The 12,500-nt window shown below is 40.5% G+C and overlaps 3 protein-coding genes across 3 annotated transcripts in view; 1 reads left to right on the top strand and 2 right to left on the bottom strand.

The window, feature by feature from the left end:
- The window catches only part of LOC148729903 (E3 ubiquitin-protein ligase TRIM45-like), a 3,167-nt gene extending 535 nt beyond the window's left edge, over positions 1-2,632 (bottom strand). Inside the window, exon 1 of the mRNA XM_088761581.1 lies at positions 1-2,632. This exon is cut by the window's left edge and continues 535 nt beyond it. Within this exon, the coding sequence (XP_088617707.1) occupies positions 221-2,464 (2,244 nt within the window). The 5' untranslated portion in view covers positions 2,465-2,632 and the 3' untranslated portion in view covers positions 1-220.
- Positions 2,633-9,406: 6,774 nt separating this feature from the next.
- LOC148729902 (uncharacterized) lies at positions 9,407-10,926 on the top strand. Its single transcript, XM_088761738.1, has one exon. It carries the CDS (start codon positions 9,407-9,409, stop codon positions 10,661-10,663), a length of 1,257 nt encoding a protein of 418 aa, XP_088617864.1. The 3' UTR covers positions 10,664-10,926.
- Positions 10,892-12,500, bottom strand: part of LOC148729900 (uncharacterized) — a 7,604-nt gene continuing 5,995 nt past the window's right edge. Inside the window, exon 4 of the mRNA XM_088761486.1 lies at positions 10,892-12,500. This exon is cut by the window's right edge and continues 93 nt beyond it. Coding sequence (XP_088617612.1) covers positions 11,520-12,500 — 981 coding nt within the window. The 3' untranslated portion in view covers positions 10,892-11,519.

The following is a 12,500-nucleotide window of genomic DNA, read 5'->3' as shown; positions in this document are numbered from 1 at the left end:
TTCACAAAGAAATGTGTAGCAGCCAGAGGGTAGAATTGACTAATCAGATCTTTGGGAGTTGAAGGGTTCTAATGCGCAATCTCTGAAATTTGTGATGTGATTGGTTGTTTTGTAGTTCAAAATATTCTTACTGAGAACATACATCACTTGTCCAGAGTAGTTTCATGTTTAAAAGTTGCATAAAATTAATTCAAATCTTTTAAGGCGTACTGATGTTAGTCTATTCGAATATCTGAATGCGATCGTTAATATATTCAGACACAAGTATTCGACCATCGCTGAGCACTGCAGCAGAGACAGGAGCATTAAATTCTCCTTTTTTGTCTCCTTTTGATCCAAATTTTGTTATAAACTTTCCACTAAGATCAAATACCTGAACTCTGTGATTCTGTGAATCACAGACCATCAGGTGTCCTGCCTTGTTAACTGATAAACAACGAGGGTTATTGAACTCCCCATCCCCCTCCCCCTTATTTCCAAATCTGTACAAAAAGTTACCATTCCTATCAAACACTTTGATACAATGTTCAGCTGAGTCTGACACTATGAGATATTTTTCATACTGTATGCAGTGAAAGGGAAAGGTTAAAGAACCCTCACCACCGAATTTATTTAAAAAATGGCCTTTAGGAGAAAACATCTTGATTAATTTGTTGTTTGAATCAGCAATAATTATATTTCCGTCATTCTCTACAGATAAGCCAAGAGGGTTAAACAGCTGGTGATCACGATTTCCTTTCCCACCAAACTGGCTCAGGTACTCACCCTGCTCACTGAACAACTGAACACGGTGGTTATGACAGTCCGCCACTATAATGTTATTGTTTTTATCAAAAGCTATCCCAGCAGACCGGTTGAACTCGCCTTGTTTATCACCTTTACTACCAAAAGATCTTAAGTAAGTTCCATCGCTACTGAATACCTGAACCCTGTAGTTATCGAACACAGTCACTGCAATTTCATCACGTTCATTCACTGCCACTCCCCAGGGTGCGCTTAACATTCCAGGAGACGAGCCATGTTGTCCTAAAGATAACACGGGTCTGAATTGTCTTGGTGAAACTTCAATCGAGAAAGGACTGCCTCCAGCTTCTTCCTCATTCACTTTGACTACTGCCTCGCATCTTCCGGTTTCTTTGGCAAAATAACTGACTTTGTAGCTACCATCGTGGTTATCTTTCACTCGCACTTCTGTTGCACAGTCATGGCCTTCCTGATTTTTTATTTCCGCAGTTACTCGGTCGCGCTTTTCGTAACATTGTTGCCCTTTGGCATTTTTTGTTGTTAAAACAAAGTTCGCTTGAATTCCAATAATCGCTTCAGTGAGTCCTTTTCCTTTAGCAGTCGACTGATCCGCTTTCGACTCAGAGCTAAAAACACGGCCAATTCCTCCTTGTATTGTTTTTGCCTTTAAGGCTTCGTTTTCCTCAAAGATTAATTGACGCAGACCTTCGAGGTCACAGTCCAGTTGTTCGCGCTCATCGTCGACTTCTTTCGGGATGATTGTGTTTATTGCCTTATCTAACTCTGCAAGCTCTGCGCTGGTGCTTCGCTTTAAAAGCGTTTCAAATTTTGTGACTGCTGTTTCGATCATTTTGACTTTCTGTTCCATTTCGATCCTTTGTATTCGCAAACGTTCCAGGGATTGTTGCGCCTCATGATCCGCTTCATTAAAGATTTCCTGTTTCTTGGCTTCAATAACTGCGATCATGCTTTCTGCAAACTGTTGCGCGCTTCTTTTTACTTTGGCAACGTTTGCTTCGATGTTATGACAACTCTCGTCAAGTTTCAAGATTTTGTTTCTCATCCTTTGTGCTTTTGCTTTGTTGGATTCAATCGTGGACATGACTAGCGATTTCTTTTCATTGGCCGCTTCTTCTAATAGTACTTTAACATGTCCATCGTGAGCGGTTACAACGCATGAAGAACAAACAGTTTCTTCACATTTGACACAGAAGAATTTCAACTTTTTCTTTTCGTGGCCTTGTCGTGAACAAAATGCTGGTCGCTTCATGATATCTTCAATATCTTGATCTTCAAAATCTTTCAGGGCAAGTACTCGGTGTTCTTTGTTTTCTCGGAGTAAGTTATGCACAGTAATACACTCTTCACACCAGAATGCACAACACTGAAAACAGTAGAAACTTTGCACTGTTCTTTTGTCGCAGTTTCTGCACTTGACTCCAGTAGAACTGCACTCCCTTATGGCCAGCACATCCAGTAAACTGTTGATACGAAAGTTAGTGGGCAGATCTTTAAGGTTTCCACCAGGGACTTGACTCTCCTTGCGACACTCAGGACACGTTATGACATCATGGCGGCCACTGTTTCTTTGAATTCCTTCTAAACAGTGAAGGCAGAAGCTGTGTAAACATGGCAGCTGCTTTGGTTCAGTAAATGTGGTCATGCACACCGGACAGGAAACCTCTTCATGAAGATTGTCAAGTAAGGTTTTGATATCCATGTTTAGCGGCTTGAAAGGAAGGATTTTGCTGCACGTATTAAACACCCCTAACAAAACAGTTGTTGTCTTGCGAATGAAATGCTATGAATATTAACGAATCAGATGCGATGCCTAAAGGCGTATTTGACATGCAAGATTTCTGAGAATACTTCTAATTTTATACGGTTTGACCTCGGTAGACAAACATGTTCTCATCAGATGGTTGACAGGTTTTAGGAAGATTGGCTGACCTTCAGTGAGTCTCCAGAATGGCCATCACCAATGGCGAAGGTGTTAAATGAGAGCGTGATTTTCAGAAAAAACTAGACGCTATCGTAGTGCTAGCTCGAAATTTTTCAAATAAATAGGCCATTTTTCATTGAAAATACTAACTAGTCTTCGTACCCGACTGTTTAATAGGGGGAGCGCCTGATGAAATACATGTGGTAATTGACAAGCGAGATTTCTGACAATCGTGTAAGTTGCCGCGACCTTGATCATTTTGATGCTCACTGTGCAGTTGCAGACAGACATGTTTTCAATCAGATGGCGGACAGGTTTCAGTGGAAGAGTGGCTTCAGTATGGTCTCGGCCAATCGCGAAGCTTAATTGAAAGTGTTTGGGAAGAGCGTGATTTTAAAAAAGAATAGACTCTGTATGACGTTTATTTTGATAGGTTAACATAATCAGTGGCTTATGCAGCTTAATCTTAAAAGTTTGTTGTAGATAAGTGGAGATGGTTTGTTTTATCTTGGGCAACACACGCAACAGCTAAACATGTCAACTCGTTGTCCTTATGCCGAGTGAAAGTCACGCGCAAGCATATGCTCTCCCCACCCCTCTCAGTGCCTTTTTGCCTCACCAACTCTTGCCTCCATGCTCCCGCGCGGTACATGTATCTCCATTTGATTTAAATTTAGGTACTGTTTTGTATCACTGTTTTACTATTATTTTATAATTCCACACAGCGTAAGTATTTCATTCATAGACTTTAAAATTATCACTCGACGCTATTTACAGAAACGTTAACTCGAACCTGCTTGAGGATTTATTGATTGGTCAACAGGCGTGAAATAACTGAACGCGCCGAAAATGAATACATTGGCTAAGTTTCGCTCAAATAAGTTTTGAATGGAAACCGAAATCCTCCTATCTCCGGCTACCTCTTTTCGTTTCTTCTACTCTGAACATTCTGTTCTCCACTTCTTCCGGCTTTTCATTTTCGCTCTTCCAGCCAATTTAATTGTCAAAATATTCTTTTCTCAAGAGATAATGAGACAGGGACTTGACTCTTTAGTCACTGGTGAGGAGACCATGGTGGTCCTTATCGATGGATTTTTCCTATCTCTCTTTGGTGGTTTTTTAATTTTTGGTTACCAGTCCCTTCACGCATGTTTGTGATTTCGCACATCAGAGCAAGAGGAAAACGGAACTGTGCCCTTAAGCAGCATAAAATTGCTTGTCATGGATTTCATCTGTTTCTTTTTCCGTTTTGTCACTTTTGTTTTGTGTAAAGCGGACTTTCCTTTTAGAATACAGAGCAAAAAACTCGCGGACTAACAGTACAATCGATAATCCCGGTATAACAACAACAAACATATGAAACATATGTATGAACTGCGGTTATGAAACGTATATGTGCACGATCCTTCGCAGTAAAGCACTATTTGAGCAATAGTGAAAATCAGACCTGAAAAAAATTTCAGGCCTGTACGGGACTCGAACCACTGACCTCTGCGATACTAGTGCAGCGCTCTACCAATTGAGCTAACAAGCCAACTGAGAGCAGGCCATCAAATTAATTCGACATGAACCCGTAGATGATAAATCAAACAACAACAAACATATGAAACATATGTATGAACTGCGGTTATGAAACGTATAGGATCGTGCACATATACGTTTCATAACCGCAGTTCATACATATGTTTCATATGTTTGTTGTTGTTTGATTTATCATCTACGGGTTCATGTCGAATTAATTTGATGGCCTGCTCTCAGTTGGCTTGTTAGCTCAATTGGTAGAGCGCTGCACTAGTATCGCAGAGGTCAGTGGTTCGAGTCCCGTACAGGCCTGAAATTTTTTTCAGGTCTGATTTTCACTATTGCTCAAATAGTGCTTTACTGCGAAGGATCGTGCACATATACATAAATCCCGGTATAATTAGCAACTATCGTGACGCCAAATATCTGTTAAACAACTTAACAGTCTTGTGGTTGAGATGCTATTAATTTTGACCAATTACATGAGATGCCTGAAGACATATTTAACATGCAAGATTGCTGAGAATTGTTAAGTTTAGCCTGACCTCAGACATTTAAAGCTCATTATGTAGCTGTCACCTGAGATAGACATGTTTTCAATCAGATAATAGACAGTGTGTCAGAATAGAGGCTCACCCTCATTATAGCTTCGACCAATCAAAGTTTTTTGGAAGGTGTTGGGATAAGCGTGACTTGTACAAAAAAGCTCTTGAGCCAAATCCTTGATTTTTCCTCCTATCCATCACCAGTCCTTTTCTTGCCATTCCTCCCTCCACTTATTCCTCTGTTTTACCCACAATTCACTATTAACACCGCAGCACTGAACAAAGGTGTAACGAAACACCGACTCCACACGATGTTTTGTTATCATGCTTTAATTACATACACAACTGAACGCATCACAAAGCCATAATATTACTGACGTGAATATTTATCAAGCCGTTTTACTACTGATTTTCTCGTTCAAATGGGCTTTTGCTCACACACGATATGTTTCTTTTTCCAGATGTTGATTTTTTTACCTTCTACCCATGTCCTCTCAGGCATATTATAAAAGTTTTATCGCTCGGTTATCGCTTTTAAGAAGCGATAACCGAGACGACAAAGGTCACAACCATTGCCTTAAAGTTTACTGAACAGGAAACTGAACAACAACGCGACTAATTACTTAACGTTGTTCACAGGAGCTTCAGCAAAACAAAAACTGCATCTCGTTAGAGTTAGAGTGTGAGAGTTAATTGGACAATTTGCCGAAAAAACTGAGCATCGCTGGAAATCCCTCCGGGTAACGGGCCTAGTTGGTAGTTGTTCATGACCAGCGATAAAAATAAAGGTGGCGGAGCAGCTAATTCGAGCATTAAACTTCATGCGGCTTCTCTGCTTAAAACGCTTCAATGCGCGCACAAACCCGCCAGCTTCTTGGGCTATCAATCAGCTTTTAAGATTGAGCATTACCGTATTGCGTTACAAACCTCCGGTGGGCTTGAATCCTGTAGGAATATTACCTCCGGAATTAGCTATTCAATGAAATTTTTAAAATATCTCAGTCTTTCCTTCTAATAAATTGAGTCTCCCGTTAATTTGGTCGTAAATTAGTCAGGAGGTTTCGAATCCCTCTATTCAACACTTATTATACAGCAAATTTAAAAAAAATCATAACCATTTTATTGACACATTTTCAGATGGATTTGCAAAATTTCAGTACATTAGTTAATTATACAATTACAAAATTCTACTCTTGTCAAAAAACCGTCTCTTCACTTTGCTGTTTGTTGTTTTGTTTTTTTCAGGAAAGGGTTTCCATCTCAGCATGGCGGAAATATTCTAGGAAATAACTATGGAAATCGCAGAACTATGTTAAATTGATCACGTCGACAACTGGCATCGGTGACATAAAATTAAACGAAGAACCGATTACAATCTTAAAATTTTTCTTCCTCCATTTAACTAGCCAGGTCGTTTTCCAAATCATAAAATAAACTAGATCAGAAGAATTATTGAAATAAGTAAATAAATAAATGAAGAGGTTCTAATAGTTTAAATGATTCATTTTTTATCTGACAAAGACCAAACTCGACAGAGTTGCGAAATCAAACGTACTCAAGAAACATACGTTTCATTGTTCGTCAAGAAGTATTACATGTACTTCACGGTAGTACGTACTTTGTGTGCCCAGGTTTTTTGTATGGTTCAAAGATCGGATTTTCTCAAGCAGTCGCTGTTAACTTTTCCTGTTTTCGCTTTATTTGGTCAATTATGTCAGCCAAAAGAACTTACGCCGGAGTTGTATCGGGAGATCAGAATACTCCAGATGACAGCCAAACCTGGATGCGAGCTTACCAGCAGGACAGCGAAGAAGATGCCCTGAAAAAGGCCATCTAATTAAGCAAGGTATAGTAATGGTTATTTATTTTCACTGTCAAGAACCTTTTTCACCCAAGAATTACTACTCGGTAAGCTCGTCCGTCGGCCGGATTCCGAATAAACCATTCTCCCCTACAATAATAACAGTAATTAATTATTAGAAGTACTATCAATATTATAAAATATGAGCTATTAACCATTAATTATTAAGTACTACCCACACCCACGACTTTTACCCACACCCACGACCCACGACTTACACCCACGATCCACGTTTTGTACTCACGACCCAGGACCATTAGTCAAACTCCTTGTCATCATATTTGTATGTGTAATCAAATGGCGACGAGTGAAATTAGGAAATAATTTCACGCGCGTTTTGTCAAAATTCTGATAATTTCCCGAGCCTTAAGGCGATGGAAATCAACAGAATTTTGACAAAACGCAAATGAAATTATTTCCTAATTTCACAAGAAAACCATTTGATTACCTTTTAATATCGTGGGTGACAAATTACGTTCACAATCGTAATTGTTTTTACTGGTTTATTCTATCGAAAACCGAGACCATGAAAAGGAATATAGTTTTCGTTTAAAGCATACATTATTGTTAAAGTTCGTAATTTTCTGAGTTTCTTCACAAAAAACACCTTTCGAATTCTTCGTGCCTGTTTATAAATTATCGGCCGCTTCTTTTAAGTTCGTAACTTCTTCAAGGGTCACCGTCTTAAATCTCGACGCCATCTTGGCTCTGATCGAGATACAAGAGATGTTACCATGACAATTTTGTAATTTCACATATGAAATTAAAAATTAACGCTGAGATTTCGCGCCAAAATTAAGGAGTAATTTGTCACCTATGATACTAAATGATCAATTGTTCCGACTGCCAAGCCTCCTACATCGGTGAGACTGGCAGAAACCTCACAACAAGACTGACTGAACACAGACGGGCGACGAGGAAAGGTGATGTCAGCAATCACATTGCTGAACACCATCGACTTACCAACCACAACATTGACTGGGACTCTGCGCAATGCCTAACCTACAGCACTGACTATTTTCAACGACTGACTCTGGAAAGCTGGTTTACTAACTTAGAACAGACTCCCCTAAACAGATGTCAACAACTACCCGCCCCATACAAACGACTCATTCACGACATAAACATCACAAACGACCGAAAAAGAACAACCTAGCTTTACCGACAGACCGAAACAGACCAATCACGAACGACTTACGTCACTTGAGTCTCACAGCCAATAACATCACGGCAAAACCAACCGATCATTTCACACGAACTGGAATAAGAACATTCTACTGACAACAATCACTCACTTGACTCTGATGATGACTTCCGCACAAGTTGTCGAAACGTCAGTCACTGCCACCGACAACAGTCCTTCTCAGGACTACACTCACCCGGACGATCAGACTACACCTTCACACGTTACCCCCGGGTTCAAACCATTTACTGCATTATGATACTAAACTTGATATCAAACCAAAGTTTTGAAAACTGTGTAATCATTGACCTAAACGAGCTTATTGATTGGGCTGACTGACAGATTACACTTAGTTTAATGCGCAATCTCTAAAATTCGTGGAATGCTATAAATATTGACCAATCACATTTGATGCCTAGAGGCCTATTTGACGTGCAAGATTTCTGAGAATTCTGAGAAGTTTATCTTCCCGTGGCAGTACCCTAGGGGGAAGGTGCTACTTCAAGTAGGCTATGCCAGATCAAAAAAATTCCCTGTTAGGCTCTTGGCGGACAAGAAATGTTTTGGAAAAATTTTAAGAAGACATTCCGGCGTCGCGTCAAGTTTTGGAATAGCGCCCCTTAAAATAAACGCCGCTTTTGAGGCAAGCGCCATGGGTAAATACGGTGGGCCACTCAGGGACTGGCACTAGGGATTCAGGTTCGGTCTCAGTTCCCTGCATTTTTCGGCCAAGATGGCTTCCTCTGACAGTGATAAATTTTGAAGCTAATTTCTTGAATGCCTTGCCCTTGATTAACTTGCATTGAATACTTGGGTATATGTAATGACAGTGTTCTTTCAAAGTGTTGCTTTCTTGCCTGATTCTAAGATGTACAGTTAACAATGCTCGAAAATTACCTGGTACATTTCCTGACTACAATTACATGTGAGGACAATATTAAAGAACCAAGATGTCTGTAAAAGGTGACGAAGATCTTTCAAAACGTACACTCTTGGAGAGATTGAAGGAATCCTTCTACAAAGAAAGGTTTGAAAAATGTAAAAAAAAAATGTAAAATATTCTGAACACAAGATCTATACGGTGGCTTCAAAGGGACATACACTTTCCTCTCTCTTTTTTTTCACTTGCGACTTAGCTGCTACTTTCTTGCGAGTTAGCTGCGACTTTCTTGCTACTTTCTTGCTACTTTCTTGCGACTTAGCTGCGACTTTCTTGCTACTTTCTTGCGACTTAGCTGCGACTTTCTTGCTACTTTCTTGCGACTTAGCTGCGACTTTCTTGCTACTTTCTTGCGACTTAGCTGCGACTTTCTTGCTACTTTCTTGCGACTTAGCTGCGACTTTCTTGCTACTTTCTTGCGACTTAGCTGCGACTTTCTTGCTACTTTCTTGCGACTTAGCTGCGACTTTCTTGCTACTTTCTTGCGACTTAGCTGCGACTTTCTTGCGACTTAGCTGCGACTTTCTTGCGACTTAGCTGCGACTTTCTTGCTACTTTCTTGCGACTTAGCTGCCTGGTGCATCAGCCGGCCAGGTTGTTTTATTTGAAAACAACGTAGACTCCTATAAACAATAGGTAGTCCGTTTTGCCTTGGCTTTACAGTATAGCTATGAGGTTTTTCGCCGTTTTCTTTTTCATTTCGGTGTGCTCTACATCGCTGGCAGTGCTTCCATCTTACTCTCCGGCAATAAGGAACAATGCAGTAATACGCGACGAGATAATCAAGGACTACTTCAATCTTGGGCTTACTGCACCTGAAATTGCATTATTTCTCGTAAGTGTACATGGTATCGGGATCTCGTTAAGACAATTGAAAAGAATACTCAGACGGTTGGGATGTACAAGACGTCGGCGTCGAAGTAATTTGAATGAGGTGGTAGAAGCAGTCGAGGAGGAACTCAAGGGGAGTGGAAGCCTTCTCGGATATCGAGCAATGCATCAGAGACTCATCAATCAGCACGGTCTTGTTACTACGAGGGAAGTCGTTCGACATGTTTTGAGGGTTTTTGATCCTGAAGGGGTGGAGCATAGGTCACAGCATAGACTACGACGACGAATTTACAGGTGTAAAGGACCAAATTACTTATGGCACATTGACGGCTACGACAAACTAAAACCGTTTGGATTCTGCATTCATGGTGCAATTGATGGCTTTAGTCGAAGGATCCTATGTCTGGAGGTTGCATCTTCGAACAACGACCCTCGTATAGTAGCTCAATATTTCTTAGACTATGCAAGACAGTTAGGAGGTACGGCAAGGATTGTACGTGGAGATAGGGGATCTGAGAACAGGAACTTAGCAGCTATTCAGCGTTTTTTTCGGCGGTCCATGAATTACGACTTTGCAGGTGATAAAAGTTTCATGTATGGGAAATCTACAGCAAACCAAAGAATTGAAGCATGGTGGGGACGTTTGAGGCAAGGATGTGCAGAATGGTGGATTACATTTTTTAAGGACTTGAGAGATTCTGGTTTGTATCACGATGATGATATAATACACCGCGAATGCCTGAAGTTCTGTTTCATGGATGTCATACAAAGTGAACTACACAGAGCTGCACTGGAATGGAATGTTCACCGAATTCGACCGTCTAGCAATGTGGAATCTCCGTCGGGAAAGCCAGATGTACTCTACTTCGTTCCAGCATCAGCTGAGAGTCAAGATTACATGACTCCTGTTGACATCGACGAAATCGAAATCGCACAGGATACGTGTGCCGAGCAACCACAAGCGAAAGGATGTCCCTACTTTAAAGAGCTCTGCGATCTAATCATGGAGGATGAAGGTCTAGAACCAGCTACAACAGCAGAGGAAGCTCTCCAACTCTACTTTGATTTACTGGACCATATTAATGCCATACCATAAAAGAATGGTTGAATTTCACTCCTGTTCACAGGTTACCCATCATGAACAGTGTTTTTTGGGACACGCAAAAACAAAACTTTCTATGCGGCCTTTGGGCTGTGTTAGGTTCGCAAAATATTCAGTGTGGTCAAATGTACATCGCACGGTATTTATTGTTGGTCAGATCTAATGCCGCTATCTTTTTCCGTAGCTGGATACCGAGCCGCGCAAGTAAAACAATTGAAAATACTAATTAAAATGAACTTTATTTCTCCTTCGTTTCCAATATGTTTTCTAAATGTGGAAAGGACGTTAAACATTTGACACTAAGAACGGATTATTTTCATTCATAAACTACACACCTGTGGGGGAGAGAAACTGCCTGACCCACCATTCACACTCTTTACAGTACAGTGTATTGTAAAGAGATCATCTGGCCTGGTAATTCGAAATCTATGAACTCAACAAGGTAGAACAGCAATGTAAATAGCAGGTAACGAACTATTTTCCATTCCGTTTTAAAAGTGTTACGTTAACATAACCTATGAGAGTCAACGTGAATGATACATAAAAAAAGAAAAGAATAATTAATCCCCTATTGCGATGTGCAGCACTATCCTTATTACTTCAACGAGTGTACCAACACCACTCGAGATATGCGTAGAAAACGTTTTCAACAGCTACCGCATGGAATATGATTACAAGGATAATTGAAGTCTTAACCAAAAACGTGCAATTTAAAAGTAAAAAGGCTGAACAGGAACAAACAGTACAAGTAATAAAAGTCACTTGAACATTTTTAAGTTAATCATTGTTAAGCTGAATCCCTTTATACTCTGAATCACTGTTACATTGTGTCCTTTTACCTTCAAGCTGCTCACAATGATGTGAATTTCCATGCAAGTTCATTGTTTAGTAGAGAATCCATTTGGATTCTAAAGTCGTTAAAACTAGCATACCCACCATCAGGCAAGTCGATTGAGGCTGCACAAGTATGTGTGCGAGGGTGTGGTAAGGATCCTAACTCATTAACGTGAAAGATCACCTTGATACACTCCACAACTGTTACAGGACTGCCAGTGACGTAACGAAGAAATCGAGCAAGCTCCTTACGGCTAAGGTACCTTATGTATTTCTTCAGGTAAGAGAAAATTTTGGCCCTGGACTTGTTTAGATGAGTAGATGGCTCTTCTGCAAGCATTGCAATAACTCGTTGTGGCGTAAGCTGTATCCTTTGATACATCTTTGGTACATCCTCTTTCGAACAATTCCACAAATTTTCAAAGTCTCCATCCAGAAGACCTTCTCTCATACCATCCATAGCCATAGCAGGTTTTGATAACAACTCATTCTTGGCTACTTGCACCAAAGTGGATTTGAGGTTGGAAGCCGATGGCCTTTTGGTTACCTGGTAGTCGCTGAAAAAATCCAGCAAAAACTCACAAGATTCACCAGAGAGCTCTCCTTGGTCTGACTGTGCTAGGATCGCTTTCAACTCCTGGGATTCATTTTCTGATATGTATTCCAGGAAATCCCCTATGAGGTCTTCGTCACTTACTGCCTGTCGTCCACAAAGCGTAGCCACCATAAATGTCCTGTTGATATGAACAGGGAATATGCCAGTGAGGACATATTGGTGGCTGATAATACGTCCAAGTGTCCTCATCGTGGACTCTTCAATCTCTGGACTTACTCGCGGAACAAATGTAGAACTTCCTTCGAAGTAGTCCTCCAGGGCTTGCTTCCAGAATAGAGAATAAGCTTCTCTCTTTAGACCATCTAGATCCATCCCAACCTCTCCATGGAAAGAAAATGTGACAAGCTGCTGAATTATTTCTCTTGAGTTTTCGTACGTTTT

The sequence above is a fragment of the Stylophora pistillata genome, chromosome 5 (genome assembly GCF_964205215.1).
Source record: "Stylophora pistillata chromosome 5, jaStyPist1.2, whole genome shotgun sequence".
Taxonomy (NCBI): Eukaryota; Metazoa; Cnidaria; class Anthozoa; order Scleractinia; family Pocilloporidae; genus Stylophora; species Stylophora pistillata.
Note: the sequence above shows the minus strand (reverse complement) of the source record. Positions and strands in the feature narration are given on the sequence as shown.